General features: G+C 39.4%; 1 protein-coding gene across 8 annotated transcripts in view; it reads right to left on the reverse strand.

Annotated features, from left to right (window-relative positions):
• Positions 1 to 22,103, reverse strand: part of INTS6 (integrator complex subunit 6) — a 112,953-nt gene that overhangs the window by 40,969 nt on the left and 49,881 nt on the right. Inside the window, exon 2 of one of the 8 annotated variants that reach the window (XM_036300450.1) lies at positions 12,988 to 13,042. The exons of 6 other annotated variants lie outside the window; for them this stretch is intronic. In XM_036300450.1, coding sequence (XP_036156343.1) covers positions 12,988 to 12,990 — 3 coding nt within the window. In that variant the 5' untranslated portion in view covers positions 12,991 to 13,042. Of the gene's footprint in view, positions 1 to 12,987; positions 13,043 to 18,805; positions 18,838 to 22,103 lie in introns of all 8 variants that reach the window. One more of the 8 variants, XM_036300449.1, reaches the window with a different exon arrangement.

Below are 22,103 nucleotides of genomic sequence, written 5' to 3' on the forward strand. Positions count from 1 at the left end.
AACAGAGTAACAAGACAATCCACACATCAATCTTAACATAACTAAATGGAGACAACCAGACAGTATGTGTCTCAGAGTATAATGCAATAGGATGTAAAACATTAAGAGGAAAAAAAAAGGGAAAGGGAAAGGAAAGAGAAGGTTGAACCTGCATCTAGTCAAGTCTAACTACCAGTTTACTGGAATACTGGGGATTATAGGAGGATCAAGTTTAACACCACCACACCTCAGCAATCAGGCAAATCCAGAATGTGAGATGTTCACAGGACAGATGTCCTGGTTTCTCCAATAAATAAATGGCATGAAAATGTAGAGTGGGAAGTGAGGAAGGTTGATGGAATTGTTATAGAATAAAAGACAAAGAAAATCAAAAGGAAAGGTTTTTGTAAAAATCGGGAAATTTTGGAATTATAAACAACTAGAGGCCCGGTGCATGAAAATTCATGCACTGGAGGGGAGGTCCCTCAGCCCAGCCTGCCCCCTCTCACAGTCGGGAGCCCTCAGGGGCAGGAGGCGACCCGGCGATCAGGGGAAGGCAATGTCCCCATCACACCTCTGCTGCTGCCACTGCCGGCAGCACAAGCCTCGGCCGGCCCTGGTTACCTGAGCCGCGGGTGGCCCTGGGTGGCTGGGCAGCCACCAACTGAGGCTTGCCTGTGCCTCGGCCGGCCCTGGGCGGCTGAGGGGACTGGGAGACTCCAGAGGCAGGCACACAGAGCAGCTGGGCCTGCCTGGGTGCAGGCCTGGACTTGCCGCCCCGGCAGGGCCGAGGGGACTGGGCACCGCCATCTTGTGGCTGTGGGTGCCACCATCTTTGAGGGTGTGGCAGTAAATAAGCATATTCCCTCCTTATTGGATACGGGCGTGGCCATCTTTGAGGGCAGGACAGTCAATTAGCATATTCCCTCCTTATTGGCTGTAGGCGCCGCCATCTTTGCTATGGCATGAGGGTCAATTAGCATATTCCCTCTTTATTAGGTAGGATATTTTAAGTGTGATGATGATATGGTGCTTAGGAAAACAAAAGTCCGTAACACTTATAAAATTTCTAAAAATAAAAATAAAGACCAGAATCAGTATACTGGGGAACTTATTTATATAATATTGGAGTTTTCTTCAAACTATAAAATTATTATTTCCAAATTCATTGCCAAAGTTTATGCTACTTTATTCATAAAGACAAACTTGCATTGCTTACAGCCTTTCTATTTCTCATCTCAAGGAAGACTTCTGAACTTAATTAATTATGGATTGAAGTCATTCTGCACCAACTTAAAACTCAAGTTTCTTCATTGATTTACATCAAACCATTAAAAGAAAATCAGATTCTATTCTAAGGAAAGGTCCTAGTAAAGCTCTGCAAATCTGACACCTCTCTCCAAAAGATTCATGCCAAGAGAATATGATTCTTTTATCAAGATCAGCCAAGATTTTGTGACCATGGCCAGGAGTCATGAGCTCTTCCTCTGGCACTGACCCTACTTAAGGCAAAATTCAGAGGAGATAAGGAAGGAATGTTGGAAGATAACTGGCCAAGATATTCTCTGAGGAAGGTTCTCTAACCTCAAAGACTCTGTAACACTTGTAAAACAGCGCAGGAACTCCAAGCTCTTACTGCTGTTACCTCATCCTGCCAGAAGATAAATAAGAAAGCCTTTTACTCCAGACTAACCACCCTTGTACTACGGAAGTACAACTACTGGGTGCTTGGTCCTTTTCTCTTTAAGATCACAGAAACATCAAAGCACCAGTGACACTGGCAGAAAAGGGTTTCAACTGTTAATGCAATGCTCTTAGATGTAATAGATACGTAGATCTATCTCAAGAATCTAGTGGATAAAAGCACTGCATAGACCTTAATATAAGTGGAGAATAGAATAATGAGACCCCATACTATAAACACATACAATATATATACAAACAACTAATCAGGTAATCTGACATACATACACACACAAAACTAATCAGATAATGATGAACATCTACAAAGGAGACAATATATAATGGAATATCTAATGGCTGTATAATGAAAGATCTAGAATGTATTTCAATTAAAACAAACAAAAAGCCAAAAATGGTGACAAGCATATTTTACACATTTTATAAACCTGTCAAATTTTATTCATTTTCCTATTTCTTATTATTTCCTATTCCCATATCACTACCCTCTGTCATTGCTGGAGAGGAGAGAGGAAAATCCCCTATAGCAAAAATGTGCTAGTTAAAATTGGAAGAGTGATAACAGACAAACAGGGACAGGAGAAATATAAAAAGCCTGGAAGAAAATATTCTTAGAGGGTTGAATTACTCCAAATCTAAAGTCTACAGTTGAAATTTCAGCAATGTCTTAAAATCACATAGAGAAGTTTCTCTAAATACATTGACTTTGAGAATCAAAGCAAATTGCATGTAAATCAATAAGAAAAACATAAAATTAACTGTTAGAAAAATATGTATTAAATATGAATAGATAATTCCCCAAAATGAAAAATGGACATGCACAAAAAATACTCAAGAAATCCATATGGCCTATAAATATGTGGAAAGATGCTCAAATACACTAACAGCAGATAATACAAATTAAAATATCAAAGATATAATTTCACACCCATCACATTAGCAAAATTTAAAAGTATGAAAATACCAAGTAAGAGGATAGGCATACATAGCAATGGGAACTCTCATCACTCCTATATACAGTCATTTTGGAGAGCAATTTGTAATGTCTGGTTAGCTAAAGATGAGCATACTCTAGGACCCAGCAATGTCATCTCTAGTTATAGAGAAACTCTCATGTTTATTTTCACAAGAAGCCATGTAAAAGAACACTGTCTACAGCATTATTTTAAATAGAGGAAAAATGGAAACAACCTAAAAGTCCAATAAGGGAATCCTATCTAATAATAGACAAACATGGTAATTAACCGTACCTCAAACACGCTTCCCATTGGCTAATCAGGACGATATGCAAATTAACTACCAATCAAGATGGCGGCCGGCAGCCAGGCAGCTGAAGTGAACAGGAGGCTTGCTTGCTCCAGTGATGGAGGAAGCCAAGGTTCCCCGCCTGCTGCTGCCGGCCTCTGAGCTGCACTCTAAGAAACAATGTTGCAATTATAGAAGCTAAACAAACCCCAGAAACCTGCTTTCAGCCAGCTGGGCCTCAGAGTTGGAGCTGCAACAGTGTTTCAATTATAGAAGGTAAACAAACCCCAGATACCTGCTTTCAGCAGCCGAGGTCTCAGAGCTGGAGCCGAGCCTCAGAGATAAAGCTGGCTCTCAGCTCCAGTGACAGCCATAGAAGGTAAATAAATCCCAGAATAAAAAAGAAAAAGAAAAAAAGGAGAGGTTGGGAGCTTCAGTTACCCGCCAGCCTGAAAACGGCCCTCAGCCCCTCACCCAGACTGGCCAGGCACCCCAGTGGGGACCCCACCCTGAAGGGGGTGTGACCAGCTGCAAACAGCCATCATCCCCTCATCCAGGCTGGCCAGGCACCCAAGTGGGACCCCCACCCTGATCTGGGACACCCTTCAGGGCAAACCAGCTGGCCCCCACCCGTGCACCAGGCCTCTATCCTATATAGTAAAAGGGTAATATGCAAATTGACCCTAACAGCAGAAGAACTGGGAATGACTGGTCACTATGACACACACTGACCACCAGGGGGCAGACGCTCAATGCAGGAGCTGCCCTCTGGTGGTCAGGGCACTCTCACATGGGAGGAGCTCTGCTCAGCCACAAGTCAGGCTGATGGCTGCCAGTACAGCGGTGGTGGTGGGAGCCTCTCCTGCCTCCTCAGCAGCGCTAAGGATGTCCGACTACAGTTTAGGCCTACTCCCCGCTGGCAAGTGGACATCCCCCGAGGGCTGCCGGAGGGATGTCTGATTGCCATCTTAGGCCCAATCCCCTGGGGAGCAGGCCTAAGCCAGCAGGTGGTCATCCCCTGAGGGGTCCCAGACTGCGAGAGGGCACAGGCCGGGCCGAGGGATCCCCTTCCCCCCGAGTGCACAAATTTTTGTGCACCGGGCCTCTAGTCCTATATAATAAAAACCTAATATGCTAAGTGTCCATTCGATTGTTCAACCAATGAAAGTGTAATATACTAATGATATGCTAAGGCCCCTCAACGGCTCACTATGACGTGCACTGACCACCTGGGGGCAGAGATTTGACCGGTTGACCAGTTACTATGATGTGCACTGACCACCAGGGGGCAGATGCTCCAACCGGTATGTTAGCTTGCTGTTGGGGTCCAGCCAATCTGGACTGAGCAAGACAGGCCAGACACGCCCTGGCACCCTCCCACGGCCCCGCCCTGGCTGGCAAACGTCTTGTGTCCCTCCCTGGCCCTGATCATGCACCAGGCCTTTAGTCAATAAATAAACTGTTATCTATTCATAAACCAGAGCTGAAATGAATAAACCAGATTTCTAAAATTCAACACAGATCTCAAAACAGTATTTTTTGGATAATATAACATAAATAGAATTTGCTCTCTTTGGCTTATTACTTCTTTCATTCAATATCATAGGGAGAGATTCATCCATACTGTTGCATACAAGTGTAGGTTATTCATTCCCATTGCCATGCAGCACGTGTGGGGCAGGAGGGAGGGGAATACACTTTAACTTATCTATGTTTTTTGTTGATAGGCATTTGGGTTGTTTCTAGTTTGGGTATATTATGAATAACAAAACCATGAAATTATAGTACATGTCTTTATGGAAAACATACATATGCATTTCTGCTGGATGTGCACCTAGAAGCATTAGTGCTGGGTTAAGAGTATATGAATATACTTAGTTTTATTACATACTGCCAGTTTTCCAACATGGTTGTACCAATTTATACTCCAACCAGCAGTGACCAAGAATACCAGTTGTTCCATATCTCTTTCACCAACATTTAGTTTGGCTATCTTTTTCATTTTAGCCATTTTGGTGTGTGTGTGTAGTGGAATCTCAGTGGGATGTGAATTTCCCTAAAATCTATAGAGGATGAACACCTTTCATTAATTTCTTGGCCATTTTGCTATGCTCTTTCATCAAGTGCCTATTAATTTCTGCCTACTTTTTAAAAACTGAGTTATCGTTTTCTTATTGATTTGAAGGATTATTAACATACTAGAGGCCAGGTACACAAATTCATGCACAGGTGGGGTCCCAAGGGGGAGGGGGCCTGGGATGTGATAGGCCCTTCAGTTGGGCAGTGGGACGTCCTTGTTGGCCCGGGATCTGGATCCATCCTGACGACATTCACGCTGGTTGTCAGGAGCCACCTGGCGTCAGCTTTTATGTTGTTTCTTTCCTACAGAGCGTCTAGGGAGGGAAAATGGTCGCGGCGCCCAAGGCCAACTTCCAGGAGGCTGGCAGCACTGTCAGGACCATGCCAGCAGAGCTGTTCCGTCAGTGCCTGGACCGTTCTCCGGAGATTGGACCTGCAGGACTCCTGAGGGAGTGAGTGGCTGCAGCTGGGCTGGTGGGCTCCCAGGAAGGGTTGGTCAGCTGAGTGGCGCTCCCGCTGTGGGAGCACACTGACAACCAGGGGGCAGCTCCTGCATTGAGCATCTGCCCCTTGGTATTCAGTGTGCGTCATAGCAACTGGTCGTTCCATCACTTAGGCTTTTATATATACAGATTATAGATGAGTCCTTTGTTAGATATAGGCATTACAAATATCTTCTCCCACAATGTGACCTCTTTCATTATTTCAATGGTATCTTTTGATAAATAGAATTTGTTATATTTTTCCTTCCATGGTTAGTAAAATACTTTTGTGTCCTCTACAATCATGAAAATGTTCTATTTTCTTCTAAAAGCTTTATTATTTTCTCACATTTAAACCTGAAATGTATTCAGAATTGGGTTTACTATATGATATGAGGTAGGGGTAAAGGTAGATTTTTTTTCTCTCTAATGAATATCCAATTTACATAGCCCCATTTTTGGTTTTTGTTTTAATCCTCACCTGAGGATGTGTTTTTACTGAATTTAGAGAAAGAGAAATGGAGAGGGAGGGAGGGAGTGGGGAGAGAAGGAGGGGGTAGAAAAAGATGGAAAGGGAAGGGGAGAAAGAGACAGAGGGGGAGGGAGAGGGAGAGAAACATCGAGCAGTTACCTCCTGTATGCACCCCAACTGGGGGATCAAATCTCTCGAACTACACTTCAACTAACAGAGCCACACGGGCAGATATAGCCCTGTTATTTTAAAAGACCATGTTTTCTCTGCTGCCCTGGAACGTCACATAATGTTCAACTGGTTGACTATACAAATGTGAGTTTATTTCTGGATCCAAACAAATATGAGATGAAAAAGAAGGCACAAGGCAAAATGGTACACAGACTAGCATCCATAGGTACTGTTAATTATTTAGTCTTATATATGTACAATATATACATGTAGTGAAACATAAACTGGAAGGCTACACACCAAATTCAAGGTAATTGTTGCTTCTGGGATGGGGAAGAGGGACAGAGTAAAACCGAGTAGAGGAACAAAGGAAACTACACCTTCACTATCTGCAATGTTCTGTTTCATTTAAATTTTTAAAAATCTGTAACATACAATTAATTGTATGTCAGGCAAATATGCAGTAATTTTTATCTATTATTCTTATCCAAAATAGTATTAATATGGAAAAAACTGTAAAGAGCCAGTAAATTATTCAAGTAGTTGAATAATCTATCCCTCTTTTATGACAGTATCATTATTTTATACAAAACCCAAGAAAACTTCATACACATCTCAACTCAATAAAAGGTAAATCAGATATAATCACTAACCCCACATTTATAAGAACTCTAACGAAGTTCTACTTGATATCTATTAAAATATACTGCAAGAGGATAGACTATATCCCTGAAAATTATGCCTGCTTCCACACACTTTTTATGCACCTACCAAATATTAGGTATGTTGAGACTCTGGAGATTTAAAGATGCATAATAAAAACATGGTCCCACTAATTAAAGAGTTCTGAGTGAAAGGTTTCATGTTCCTAAAGGAATCTGTTTTAGAGATGTGTTTAAGGATAATCTAACAAACAGAAAGAAGAAGAAAAAAAAATCACAGTATGGCACCCTGGCCGATGAGGCTCAGTTCTTTGAGCATCATCCTGTGCAAAAGGTTACCATTTAAATCCTGGTCAGGACACATGCCCAGTTGTGCATTCAGAACTGGTCCAAGTGCATATGGGAGGCAACCAATCGATGTTTTTCTCCCTCTCTCCCCTTCCTTCCTTTCTCTCTAACATCAATAAAAACATTTTTATTAAAAAACAAAACAAAGAAAATCACAGTTCTGGCTATCAAGATATTATCAGGATTTTTATTTCTGAACAGTTGACAGGAAAATAGTTTTATAATAGCTATTTTCTGAAACTTAATTGCAGGAAACTTTAGTATGAAATTTAAGTGTCTAAACTAATAATGCTAAAAAATTAGTCACTAATAATAACCAGACTTACTATTATATGACAGTGTTATAAACCCTCTATATACACTAGTTCATTTATTCCACAGGCAGTATTATAATCCCTACTTGCAAATGATAAAAACTGAGGCACAGACAGTTCAGTAACTTGCTGGAAGGTGCATGGTAAATGGTGAGGAGACAGAATCGAAATCCAGTTAAGGTGGCCTCTGATTCTGTGCTCTTAAATAATGCTTACACTTTAGTGAAACCATATCTGCATTTTAAAAAATCAAGTGTTGAGATATTAATATTTAAAAAAAAAAACTTATTTGCCCTGGCCAGTGTGCTCAGTGGTTAGAATATCAGCCCACACACAGAAGGGTCTCCTGCTCTAATCCTGGTCAAGAGCACATACCTGGGTATGTCAGGAAGCAACCAATTGATACCTCTCTCTCTCTCTGTCTTCTCCCTCCTACCTCCCTTCCTTCCACTCTCTCTAACATCAATGGAAAAAAATACCCTCTGGTGAGGATTAACCAAAAAAAAAGGAAAGAAAAAAACACACACTAATTCTATTTAATGGAAAGAAACTTTAATTATAAAAATGACCACTTTAAGAAAAAAAAAATTCAGATCACAGGCTTCCGAATCAATCTAGTAATTTTAAGCCACAAATTAATATTATTAACATTTTAGATTGCTTGTCTGTTTTAATAAAGCACAATCCTATTCTTTCCCGCCAGTTACTCTTTTATCCAATGGAAAGAGGCAGCAATACACTTTTCTCCCTTTTGTTGGTCTCTTCCCATTCTCTGGTACGTGAGTAATAACAATAAAATTAAACAATAGTTAACATATTGAGAACTTACTATGTGCCAAGCACCATTCTATGATCTTTTCATATATTTATAACAAATCAATGGGGTAGGTAATATTATCATCCCCATTTTAGAGGCAAGTTGTAATATAAGATTGTATCTCAGGAGACATCTGTTTGGAGAATACATGATTCAACTTTAGAGAATCTAAGGAAAACTGAGTATTTTAAGAATTGGATAAATCATGTGTAATTCAATAGTACAATAATTTTCCCATAACTCTGACATTGATCTTCATTGGGGTTTTCATAAGATTATACTTGGCAAAACTTCAATCTAAATGGACTAATAAGCAAAGAAAATTATTGTTTATACTAACAAAGTTTTACTTTTACTTGAATACAATTGAGGTTCTCTACATTATTATTTAAAATTATTAATTTTATTGATACTACAGTCCAGATATCTTAAGCAATTATCTTAACAGCTAACAGAAAAGGAAATGTAGCTCCAACTTAAATTTAGGAAGACTATTTTTCCTGCTTTCCTTTGGAGATCTATCTTATTGCCCTTTCACCCTTGAGTCTTTCTTGGAACTTATTTTTTTTTTAAAGTAAAATTTCTTTCTCCATAGGCATAAAAAACAAAGGGCAGATTAGGTAGGTGATAGTCTATCATTAGATATGCTCAAATTTTCTGTACATATAAAAGTACAATTTTCCCTTTATTTGTTTTATGTTTGATTATGGTTCAGACCCTAATTATTCGTGACTTTGCTAAGACTGGACTAAGGCTCAACTTAAATTTTATTTAGTTACTAGAAGTCCGGAGCATGGCCTGGCCTACAGTGATTGGGCTGAAACTGGCTCTCCGACATCCCAAGGGGATGAAATTCGTGCAAGGGGAGGGGGGGGTGTCCCTCAGCCTAACATGCACCCTCTCCAATCTGGGAACCCTCGTGGGATGTCCGACTGCAGTCGGACATTCCTCTCGCAATCCAGGACCACTGGCTCCTAACCATTCACCTGCCTGCTTGCCTGATCGCCTCTAACCATTCTGCCTGCCAACCTGCTTGCCCCCAACTGCCCCAACGCCGGCCTTCTTGCCCCAATGCCTCCCCTTTCTGGCCTGATTGCCCCCAACTACCCCCTCCCCCCCCCCCCCCCCGCCAGCCTGATCGTCCCCAACTACTCCACCTGCCGGTCTGCTCTCCCTCAACTGCCCCCCACTGCCGGCCTGCTGGCCTTCAACTGGCGCCCCCCTGCTGGCCTGATCACGATCACCCCCAACTGTCCTCCCCTCCTGGCCTGATCACCCCTAACCGCCTCTGCCCCGCCACCATGGCTTTGTCTGGAAGGATGTCCAGAAGGTCTCGCAGTCTAATTAGCATATTACCCTTTTATTAGTATAGGTATATATAGAGATTTTATATTTTATATTTATATATAGAGATTCGCTGAGCACCTACCATAAACATGGCATTTCAGGATTTAATAAGGATTATACTAAGCCAAATAAACAAGATTGGAGATAAAGTTTTAGCAAGCTCACTTTAAAAAAAACTGTTATAAGACCTCTGCTAATGAGGATTCTAATACATTGTTATTTACTTTTTAAATTTGCAAAATGTAAAAAAATAAATAAAAGTCAACTAATAGCAAAAGAAGATTAAAAAAATTGTATTTAAAATATTTTTAAGTCAGGAACCAAACATATTTCTCCTGGCATACAACCCAACTGGCTCCTGAATAATGATCATATCAGAGCTTTTCATGAATGTCAGGATTAACTAACTGGTTTATACCAACACTTCAGAGGTGTCCTCTTGCACTTGGATATTCTGCCAACTGGTTCTATTTGTGAAGTAATTAAAATTATACATCCTTTAATAAGTATACTTCCCACCTTGTTTAATGACCTATTTACCTGGCTGTCTATCCTACCATTTTAAAAGAGGGCAAGAAGAGGGATCTGATTGTTTTCTATGTCTCTCTCCCCCCGACAGATAGTATCTGTCAAATGAAAGAATGAGGCCCCTCCCATTCCCACAGCATAAAGAAAGCACAAGAGCAAGAGGAGCAGAATAATGGCTACAATCAGAGCACAAGCATCTCTGTGTCCCTCCCCATCCAAGACACATACTGATGTGGATTAGACACACAAACAGGGACTCCACAGTCATGTATGTGAAACATTACCAGAACATCACAGAACTAATTAGGCCTATTTCCAAGAGCTGGAAGTGTTGTTCTGTCCCTATGTATCTAAGCAGCTAATTATGGCCCTTGTATGTGCCCGCACATAAAGGACACAAAGACATGAGCTGCAAAACCTGCCTGACATCTAGAACAGGACTGGAGAAGAAACAACCATCCCATATGTTGAACCCATAACAACAATTCCATCTAGCTCAGTGTACAGTACTCATAATGATAATTTGCATATGGGTATACTTCCACTAAGACCCACAAAATATAACCTCATATTCTTCACTTATTCAGAGATACAAAGAACATGACCATATATTTCTTGAAAAATTTTGTTTACCTCAAACACCAAGCCATCATTTTTCTTTATAGTTTAATGCACTGGCTAATACCAATGAACTTGGCACAGTATCAAGGAAGTAATTAGGTCATTATAAATATTCGATTTTTAATTGTTATCATTAGAGGCCTTTTATAAAAATAAGAATGGGGATCACAAATAAAGCTATAACACAGGAATTATTTAATGAAAATTGACACATCAGACACTAATTTTCTACCTTCAAGAACATGTAAACAAATAATTGTAATATGGGGGTGAATTAGGGAAGACTCACAGAGAAAACAGCATCTGAGTAAGTTTAAAGAATGAAAAATAAACTAAGAATCTATAAACTTTTGCAGGTTACAGGGAATATACAGAGTGAAGATCATGATAAAAAAAAAAACATGAGGTAAGAAACAAAAAACAAACACTGGGATAAAAAACTAAATGAAAATTCAGGACTGCTGGAGGATAAATACAAAAAAGAAGAGAAACTGAAGATTTTTGGAAAGCCTCAGAATGTGTAAAATTTTAATATGGGGAAATAGAGGAATAACATTCAGGGAAAGAGAACATGCAAGGAAAGAAACTGGAAACATTCAGAAAATAGTAGCCTACTTTGGGTCAAGTTTTGAGAAAATATAGAAGATTGACAATAAATTTTTCTTCATTTGCTAGTCATTTTCTAGTCTCTTCACTCTACTAAAATAACTCACGCTATTAGTCATCAATGATTTTTTTTTGGTCATTGTGGTAGATGAGTGTGGTCAAAGTGTTTCAGGCCTAAGTCTTAACACAGGCCTCACAGTTTTGTTGTCACCTCTTAGGAACCAGCTGCCATGTAAAGAAGCTTGAACTAGGCTACTGACGATGACAGATCACATGGAGAGACAGAAGCCACAGGGACAAGAAGCAAGGTACCCACACAACAGTGAGCAGCAATGGCCAGACAAATAAATAAGGTTATCTTGGGTGTTCCAGCCCCAGCTAAGCCCCCAGCTGAATGAAGCCAACCCACAGAATCTTGAGAAATAATAAACTGTTGTTTTAAACCACTAAAATTTAGGGTGACTTGTTAAATAGAAATAGGTAACCAAAGGAGTCATAAAAACAAGTAGAGATTGTTCAGATTTGGCTTTCCAGCAGCATTCAAAACTATGTACCGCTTTTTAGAAATACATTCTTCCTTTGGCTTTCGTGCTGAAGTACTTTCATGGTTTTCCTCCTCTTCTCTGGTTGTTCCTCTCTCTGTCTTCTACCCAAACCCTCAAACTGCAATACCTAGCCATTAAGTGCTACACATCCTCAAGGCTCAGCCTTAAGTCTTGGCCAATTTATGCTTAAACCCTCATCCCGCCTACCCACGGCTTCAGTTGATATATACACTCAGATAATATTTTAAAATTTTATATGTCCAGCCTAGATTTTTCTTCTGAGTGTCAAATAATCTTCTGCCTACTTGATATTCCCTGTTGAATGGCTCTAAGGTTCCTCAAACTAACATGTTCAAAACTGAACTCACAATTTTCCTCCACCCAAAATGGTGCTCTTTCAACATTTCCTAGCTCAGTGAATGGCATCATAATATATCCAGTTTTGTAAAAAGTCATCTTCCTTTCCTTATACCACCAAATGTCAGAAAATTTGGTTGATTTAGCCTTCTAAATATCTCTTAAAACTCGCTTCTTTCTATCTCTTCTATCATCACCAAATTCCTTGGCCAATGCAACACTACTTGCCTAACTGGTCTTTCAGCAGCCCCTTGTCTTCCTCCAAATAAAACCCTTGCTTTTATATTGAAAACATTATTTAGGATGATCTCAGCGTCCCTGTGTGGTATCAAGCCCAACCAACCTTCTTTTCCATTTTTTTACAATAATTCCTCTTCTTTATATCTAAGTCATTTTAGCCCTCTCCCAATCCCTCACTCTCAAGCATACTTCCTTTGGGGGGAAAAGCCTTTGAACAATGTCTCTGCCTGGTATAACTATCCTTCTACTTTTTGTGTAGTAAATCCTACTCATCTCTTTAGATCTTAGCTTTCCATGAGCTCCTTGACTAAATGTAGTGCACCCTTATTGTAAACTCTCATAGCACATATTCCTCCCATTTGTTGGATTTATAACAACTGCAATTTCACTTTTATCTATGTGACATTTTTATTAATGCTTGTTTTGTCAAAACCAGACCTGTGGAGGCAGAGCTCCTGCTTATTTTTGCTCACCATTTGATCTCCGAGCCTAGTACAATGACTGGTTCATGGAAGAAATTCAATATACCTAAATAAATAAATGAATAGGTGGATAAATAAGGTGCCTAGATAGGCTGTGAATGATACTAAGGAACTAGTGGACAATGCAAAGCATTGAAACATTGTGAACAGTAGAAAAATATGCTCCAGTGGTATGCTTTAGAACAGCGGTTCTCAACCTGTGGGCCGCGACCCCTTTGGCAGTCGAACAACCCTTTCACAGGGGTTGCCTAAGACCATCCTGCATAGCAGATATTTACATTACGATTCATAACAGTAACAACATTAGTTATGAAGTAGCAACGAAAATAATTTTATGGTAGGATCACAACATGAGGAACTATATTTAAAGGGCCAAAAGGTTGAGAACCACTGCTTTAGAATCATTATTGCCATGTTATAAAAAAATGAAGGAAATGAAGACAAGTTAGGAAGCTAATGTAATACTTTAAAAAAATCACCAGTGTAATGGATGGTAACATGAACAGTAATGAAAGGAAAAAATAATAATAAAAGTAAAAAGCAAGGGACTGATACCAAAGACAATTACTGAGGAAAAAAGACAGTACAGTAAAACCTCATTATAACGGACTAATTCAGCTGAGGGGATGTCCATTAGAGCCGTAAGTCCATTATATAATAAAAGAGGATTTCCAAATGCATTGTTAAAAAATTGACAAATTAGTTTACCTGTTTATACTTCCATTTGTTTAATAAACAAAAATTATGTATGCATGAAAAGTTTAATTAAGTAAACAGCAAGTTTTCAATGTATTGCTCTAATTTTAAATTTATACTGAATAGATCTAGTAAATGTGTGCATTCCCCAGTCACCTCCAGTAAACAAAGGCACACGGCTGGGACATGGCTTAGCGCATGTGAAACATTAGCCAGCACACATTAAAACTGCTGCGGAAAGTCACACCACACAACAACAGAACAAATTAGCATGCACAATGTGGTGTGATCACGTGCTAATCATTCCCCAAACACTGTTTAGGAGCGGTGACTCTTGGATTTAAATATGTAGACTATAGTTGTAGATATATAATATTTATTTATGTCAGCAAAATTACTGGTGTCTTTTCCAACATATGCCTCTTTGCTAAAATTTATTAAAAATAACAGTGAAGGGGAGAGATCAACCAAACGACTTATATGCAAGCATATAGGCCTTACCAATGGACACAGACAACAGGGGGGTGAGGGCATGAGTGGGGGGCATAGGGGATAATGTGGGGATAAGGACACATATGTAATAACTTAATCAATAAAGAAATTTAAAAAAAGAAAAAAATAACAGTGAATTAATTTAAAAAAATAATCTGTAATTTAATTAAAAGCAAATCTTGGTTAAAAGCATTTTAAAATTAATAGGGTATTAATTTTCACATATGACATACAGACTGGAAACTTTGTCCCTTAAATCCAAAGTCTGTTAAATCGAAGCCCACAAAAGCAAGGGCTTATTATATGTACATGTCTTAAGGCCCTGACACTTTCACTACCTCTACTGTTATAGTGATGATTTGACATATTCAAAATGATGTTACAAGGTGCTGTAATATATGAAGCAAGATTGAAAATAAAAAGCACTACAAAACTAAGTACCAAATACATACACACTAAAAAGAGATTTTTGCAAAAGTACAATAATGTTCTCAATTCTAATGTATAACTTCACATAATTGTTAAATAATATCCAAATTATTCAGAATCTAGCGTAAAACATTTAAACTAAAAGAAATTATAAAGTATTAGATCAGAAAATTAACTTAAAGTGTACTGATAAAGAAACATAAAAAATATATATATAGTAAAAGTTTTGTGAATCATATTGAGAGCCATTATTTTCTAAGTAACTAGGAGCATTTAATGCTTCAAGCACAAAAACATATCAACAAATTTCCTCCAGTGTATTATAGTATGTCCCTATCTTCTGGAAACAGATTATAGCCCACAAAAATAATAATAATCTTTTCTTGATAATTCAAAGAAGTAGGGAGAGAAAAAAGCTTAAAGACTTCTTGTTCTTACCAAATATTAATTGAAATCAGAAAGTTAAGGGTTTCAATTAGATATCCTACATTTAGTCAACTTATTTAATCCTCCAACACACCTATTACCTATACCTATTACCTATTACCTAATTGATTCTAAGGTGTATCAATTTAGTATATTTCCCCAAATTTTAACATTAATGTACACAATTTTTTTTCCAACAAAAGAATATTAATTATCCACACAGCTGCACATCCCTTGCTTCTTCTATTTCAAGTTTCATAGAATTCCAGTATCACAGACTGAGTCGAGGTCTTCTCCACATTGGGTCTAGAGCAGTGGTTCTCAACCTTGGCTGCACATTAGAATCACCTGGGAATCTTTTTAAAATCCTGATTTCTGGGCCTCATCCTCCGGAAATTCTGTTTCTTTGTTACTAATGTTGTGGCCCCACCCCATAACAAAGAAACAGAATTTCCGGAGGATGAGGCCCAGAAATCAGGATTTTAAAAAGATTCCCAGGTGATTCTAATGTGCAGCCAAGGTTGAGAACCACTGATCTAGAGGTTCTTCTGAATCCCTTTTGGCCCTTAGAGATTAAGCAGAACATCAGAGTCATATTTTATAGCCTGTGCTTATGATCTTGATCTCTTTGGCACCTTTACTTTGAAAATTGTAATTTCAAGGTATATCAAAGACTACTAACTGGTATTTCATTTGCATTTCTATTTGGTTAACCTTAGATTATTTTTGTATTCTCTTTATTTCAATTATAAATTAGTAGATGCTAAAAAAATTTACTCTATGCTTCCCTTTAAAAGGTTAACTTTGGGCAATTGTTTGACTGGTGAAAATTGTATCCCTCATCTTCCGAAATTTGGCAATTTCAACTACCTTTATTTGCATTGCCTGTTACAAGTTAGGTAATCTAATGTTGTATTTTTGTTTCAATGCTAATTCACTATAAGGTAATAATTTCCCTAAAAAGTTTCAAAAACAATTAGGGATCCAAATTTGTCTTAAACATCTATGAGACTTCAAATTCCAAATAGATAACAGCATTTGTAATATATGAACCATGTTTGGATTCTGATTCAAACAAAACAATTGTGAGACAAGTAGGAAAATTGGGATATAAATTGGATATTAATTTTACTTCCTGGACTCTTTCAATTTTTTTGTTAAGCTATAAAGATAAATCAAATTTAAATCACTTAAATTAAAATCAATTATATTTAAAAATTAAATTTAATAAATTTTTTAAAAATCAATTAAAATGTTAGGCTACAGAACACTGCAGATACACACACACACATATATAAATATATATATTTAGATAGCCTTATGTGTTAAAGATAATGCCTACAGAAATATTTATGGGTGAAATTATATAATGTTTGGAATTTACTATAAAATATTTCCCGAAAAAGTGTGTATGGAGGTAGGGGCAGAACAGATGAAACAATTATCCTGCAAAATGTAGACAATTATAGAATCTGAGCAAGAGCTCTTGAAGTTTATTACTTCATTTCTCCAATTTCTGTGTATTTTGAAAGCTCCATAATAAGGCTTTTTAAAATTGGACATAGGTGAGTTAATCAACAGAATTAAAAATGTACACAATTATGCCCAGGCCAGTGTTTCTAAGTGGTTAGAGCATAGGCCTATGCACCAAAGGGTTGCAGGTTCGAACCCAGTCAACCAATCAATGTGTCTCTGTCACATGGTTATCTCTCTCTCTCTCTCTCTCTCTCTCTCTCTCTCTCTCTCTCTCTCTCTACCTACCTCTCCCTCTCCCTTTCCACTCTCTCTAAAAATCAATGGGGCGAAATTACACAAAACTAAAAGCCTCTGTGGGAGGGAAATGAGAATGAGAAGGAAAGTACTGCTTTTATTAAGAGTGTGCCTATAAACAATTATTAGCCAAACTAGAGGCCCGGTGCACGAAATTCATGCATGGGTAGGGTCCCTAGGCCTGACAGGCGATCAGGGCCAATCTGTGGGGTGACCAAGGGGCGATCGGGGGGCCCCCGCTGGCACCCGCCTTAGCTGGCCTGGCACCACCCACTCACCGGCCCTGCCACCACTGCTGGTCACCTCCCTCTGCAGGGTGACAGGCGGGGTGATCGAGGGGCCTCCACTGGCTGGCCTGGGGCCTGCAGGCTAGGGGCAGCTCCTGCACTGAGAGTTTGCACCCTGGTGGTCAGTGTGTGTCATAGCGACAGGTCGTTCTACTGGTCGTTCTGCTGTTTGGTCGATTTGCATATTAGGTTTTTATTCTATAGGATATTTATGGTGCTTAAACTGAAATGTTTTAACTCTTTTAAGCAGAATATAAAAATCTCACCTGACATAAGCTGCTAGTAAAGCAAATAATTTAACCTCTGTGAGAGCTAAATGATCCATACCTACACAGTGACACAGGCAGTACCAGAAACAAGTCCATTAAAGGTTATTTCCTGGTGGAAAGCCAATTTTTCCTGATTTCAGAAATGCTAAAGAGGATAGGGAATAGATGGGTAACACTTCTTAGAATCAAAGAAACAAAGAATTATCATTTGGGGGTAAAAAGGATAAGGAAACCTTGACACAAAAAGATTGATAAAATTGTCCCAAGTTATTTCAGATTCTAGAAAAAACACACACCAAGATTTAAATTCACATTCTCCCACTGAGCCACATCATTGTTACATATCTGGATTCCCATGTTTACACTGTGCCCATACTGTTTTTCTAATGACCTTATAGTAAATAATTTCAGATTGCTGCTTTCTGGGTTCCTATGCCTGCTTACTTTACATCACTGTTTTTGTGTTATCAGCTTCCTTGTCTATAAAATATACAAACACTAGAGGACCAGTGCACAAAAATTTGTGCACTCGGGGGGTTCCTCAGCCCGGCCTATGTCCTCTTGCAGTGTGGGAACCCTCGGAGGATGTCCACCTCAGTGGGGACCCTCACCCCATGGAGGTTTGGCCAGCCAGGGTGAGGGGCTGATGGCTGTTTTCAGGCTGGCCACACCCCCTTTAGGGTGGGGGGTCCCCACTGGGGTGCCTGGTCAGTTTGGGTGAGGGGCTGAGGGCCGTTTTCAGGCTGGCCAAGCATCCTGGCGACGTAAGCTCCCAGCTTCTCCTTTTTTTCTTTTTTTTTTTATTCTGGGATTTATTTACCTTCTATAATTGAAACTTTGTTGCCTTTAGCGGAGGCCTGCGGAAAGCTTGGCTTCCTCCATTGCCAGGGGCAACCCACTCCTGCTCGCTCCAGCTCTGTGGCCATGGCTGGCTGAAAGCAGGTATCTGGGGTTTGTTTACCTTCAATAATTGAAACTTTGTTGCTTTCAGTGGAGCTCAGAGCCGGGCCACGGCAGGCGGGGAACCTTGGCTTCCTCCATCACTGGAGCAAGCAAGCCTCCTGCTCACACCAGCTCCGTGGCTGCCAGCAGCCATCTTGGTTGGGTTAATTTGCATATAGTTGCTCTGATTGGCTTTGTGGGCGTGGCTTAAGGCATAGCGAAAGTGCAGTCAATTTGCATGTTTGTCTTTTATTAGTATAGGATATATATAAACACACATATATATGGTTGGTTTAACATTAAAAATTAATCAATGTATTGTACCATATTTTAAAAGAAAAATCATGATCATCAACATATTCATTTAGCAAAATTCAATACCCATTCATGATTCTAAAAAAAAAAACACAAAACCTCAGAAAACTGGTAACAAAGAAAAATTTACACAATCTAAGTTTTAAAATATACAAAAAAACCTACAATTAGCATCACACTTACATGGTAAAAGGTTTCATTCTTCACCTCATCCTCTAAGATCATAAACAAAACAAAGATGTCAGTTCTCAATACCTCTACCACATTAAGGAGAGAAACAAAGGCAGACAAAAACTGGAAACGAACAAGTAAAACTGTCTAAGTTCACAGACAACGTGATTTTGTGTCCAAAAGAAAAAAGAAAAAGAAGCAATCTAGATAAAGCTATTTAATAATAGGCAAATTATTAGGAAGGTCACAGAATACAAGGTGAAAATACAAATATCAACTGTATTTCTATGCACCAGCAACAATCAAATTTGAAAGTTAAAAACTAATTTACAATACCATCAAAATACATGTGCAAAACATAAACAATGAAAACTACAAACATTGCCCTAACTGGTTTGACTCAGTGGATAGAGCATCGGCCTGTGGACTGAGGGTCCCAGGTTTGATTCCGAGCAAGGGCATGTGCCTTGGTTGCGGGCACATCCCCAGTAGGGGGTGTGCAGGAGACAGCTGATCAATGTTTCTCTCTCATCGATGTTTCTAACTATCCTTCTCCCTTCCTCTCTGTAAAAAATCAATAAAATATATTTTAAAAAAAGAAAACTACAAACATTGCTGAGAAATATTAGACTTAAAAAAATATGAGATATACCGTGTGTAGATCAGAATAATCGATACTATAAAAAGTCAGTTTACTTACATTCAAATTAACTTATAGATGCAATATAATTCCAATCAAAATTTCAATAGGCTTTATTTTAAAAAAATTAACAACCAGATTCTAAATTATTATGAGCCTTAGCTGGTTGGCTCAGTGGATAGAGAGAGCATTGGCCTGCAGATTGAAGGGTCCTGAGTTCAATTCCAGTCAAGGGCACATACCCAGGTTCTGGGCTCAATCCCCAATGGGAGGTGTGCAGGAGGCAGCTGATCAATGATTCTCTATCATCATTGATGTTTCCATCTCTCTCTTATCCCTACTTCTCTGAAATCAATAAAAATATATTTTTAAAAATGTTTTAAATAATAAATTTATATGAAAACTCAGAAGGATCTAGAAAAGTCAAAATTTTGAAAAAGAAAAAGTTGGAGACTTAAACTGACTCCAAAACTTAAAAAGTTACAGTAGTCAAGACAATGCTGTACAGGCAAAAGACAGACACAGAGATCAACAAAACAGAATAGAGTGTCCAGAAATAGATACACAGATATGAGGCTAACTGACTTTCAACAAAAATGCCACCCACTTCAATGGGGAAAGGATTATCTTTTCAACAAATGGTACTGATACAATTAGTTAATGATATGCTAAAAAATGAACCTCAGTACTTTCTTCCCATCATAAATAAATATTCTAAATGAATCATAACCCTAAAATTAAGAGTTCATACCATAAAACTCCTTGAAGAAAATACAGGAGAAAAATATTAACCCTGGCTTAGGCAAAGATTTCTAAAATAGGGCACAGAAAGCAAACTATAAAAGAAAAAATAAATTGGAAACATTTGCTCTTCAAAAGACACTATAAAAAATGAAAAGGCTGGGAAAAAATATTTGAAAACATGCATCCCATAAAGGACTTGTATCCAGAATATGTAAAAGAATTTTATAACTCAATGACAACAAGACAAACAACCAAGTAAAAAATGGGCAAGAGATTAGAACATTCACTTCACCAAAGAAGATATACAGATGGCATATAAGCACATGAAAAATGTTCAACATCATTAACCATTAGGGAATGCAAACTAAAACCAAAATGAGATACCACTACACACCCACTATATTGTCAAAAATTTTAAAGTCTGAAAAAAATTCAAGTGTAAAGCACCTAGGACTCATATATTTCTGGTGGGAATATAAAATAGTACAGCCACTTCAGTAAATAGTATAGCAGTTTCATATAAAGTTATACAATTACCCTATGAGTCATCAACTGTGCCCCCAGATATATACCCAAAAGAAATGAAAATGTATTTCTACAAAAGGACTTGTATACCAATGTACACAGTGGCTTTACTCATAATGATCAAAAAAGTGTGTGTGGGGGGGAGGGGGGGAAAAAAGTTCTATCTGGTGAATGGATAAGCAAATTGTAGTATAGCCATAAATGGAATACTACTCAACAATAAAAAGGAATTATTGATATATGCAACAATATGGATGAATCTCAAAATCATTAGACTAAGTGAAAGAAGACAGACACAGAAGACTAACATACTAAAACTACACACACACATACAGAGAGAGAGAGAGAGAGAGAGAGAGAGAGAGAGAGAGAGAGAGGGACAGACAGGGACAGACACAAATCAAGTGGTTCCAGGGTACAGTGATAAGAGAACTTTTTGGAATGACATATCCTATATAATAAAAACCTAAAATGATAAGTGTCCAGTTGTCCATTCAACCAATCAACGCATAATATGCTAATGATACACTAACACTGCTCAACTGCTTGCTATGACGTGCACTGACTACTAGGGGGCAGACAGGTGACCGGTTGACGAGTTGCTATGATGTGCACTGACCACCAGGAGACACATGCTCTGACCTGTAGGTTAGCTTGCTGCTGGGGTCCGGACAATCAGGACTGAGAAAGATGGGTCGGACATACCCTGGAGCCCTCCTATGGTCCCGCCTCAGCTGGCCAACCTCCCACATCCTTCCCCGGTCCCTCTCCAGCCCCGATTGTGCACTGGTGGGGTCCCTCGGTCTGGCCTGCACCCTCTCACAGTCTGGACCAGCCCGATCCCGAAGGCCAGGCTGAGGGACCCCACTGGTGCACCAATTCGGGCCTCTAATATTTTATATCGTTACTAGAGGCCTGGTGCATGAAATTTGTGTACAGAGGGGGAGAGTGTACCTCAGCTCAGCCTGCACCCTCTCCAATCTAGGATCCCTTGAGGGATGTCCGAATGCCCGTTTAGGCCCGATCCCGGTAAGGTCAGGCCTAAACAGGCAGTCGGACATCCCTCTCACAATCCAGGACTGCTGGCTCCCAACCGCTTGCCTGCCTACCTGCCTGATTGCCCCTAATCGCTTCTGCCTGCCAGCCTGATAGCCCCTTAACCACTCCCTGCCAATCTGATCGACACCTAACTGCTACCCTGCCAGCCTGATTGCCCCTAACCGCCCTCCTCTGCCGGACCAGTCACCCCTAACTTCCCTCCCCTGCAGGCATGATTGTGCCCAACTGCCCCCCCTGATCCCTCCCAACTGCCCTCCCCTGCTCGCCTGATCACCCACAACTGCCCTCCCCTGACGGTCATCTTGTGTCCAAATGGGGGCGGCCATCTTGTGTGTTGGAGTG

This window comes from Myotis myotis, unplaced genomic scaffold, assembly GCF_014108235.1.
Source record: "Myotis myotis isolate mMyoMyo1 unplaced genomic scaffold, mMyoMyo1.p scaffold_m19_p_3, whole genome shotgun sequence".
NCBI classification, from domain to species: Eukaryota; Metazoa; Chordata; class Mammalia; order Chiroptera; family Vespertilionidae; genus Myotis; species Myotis myotis.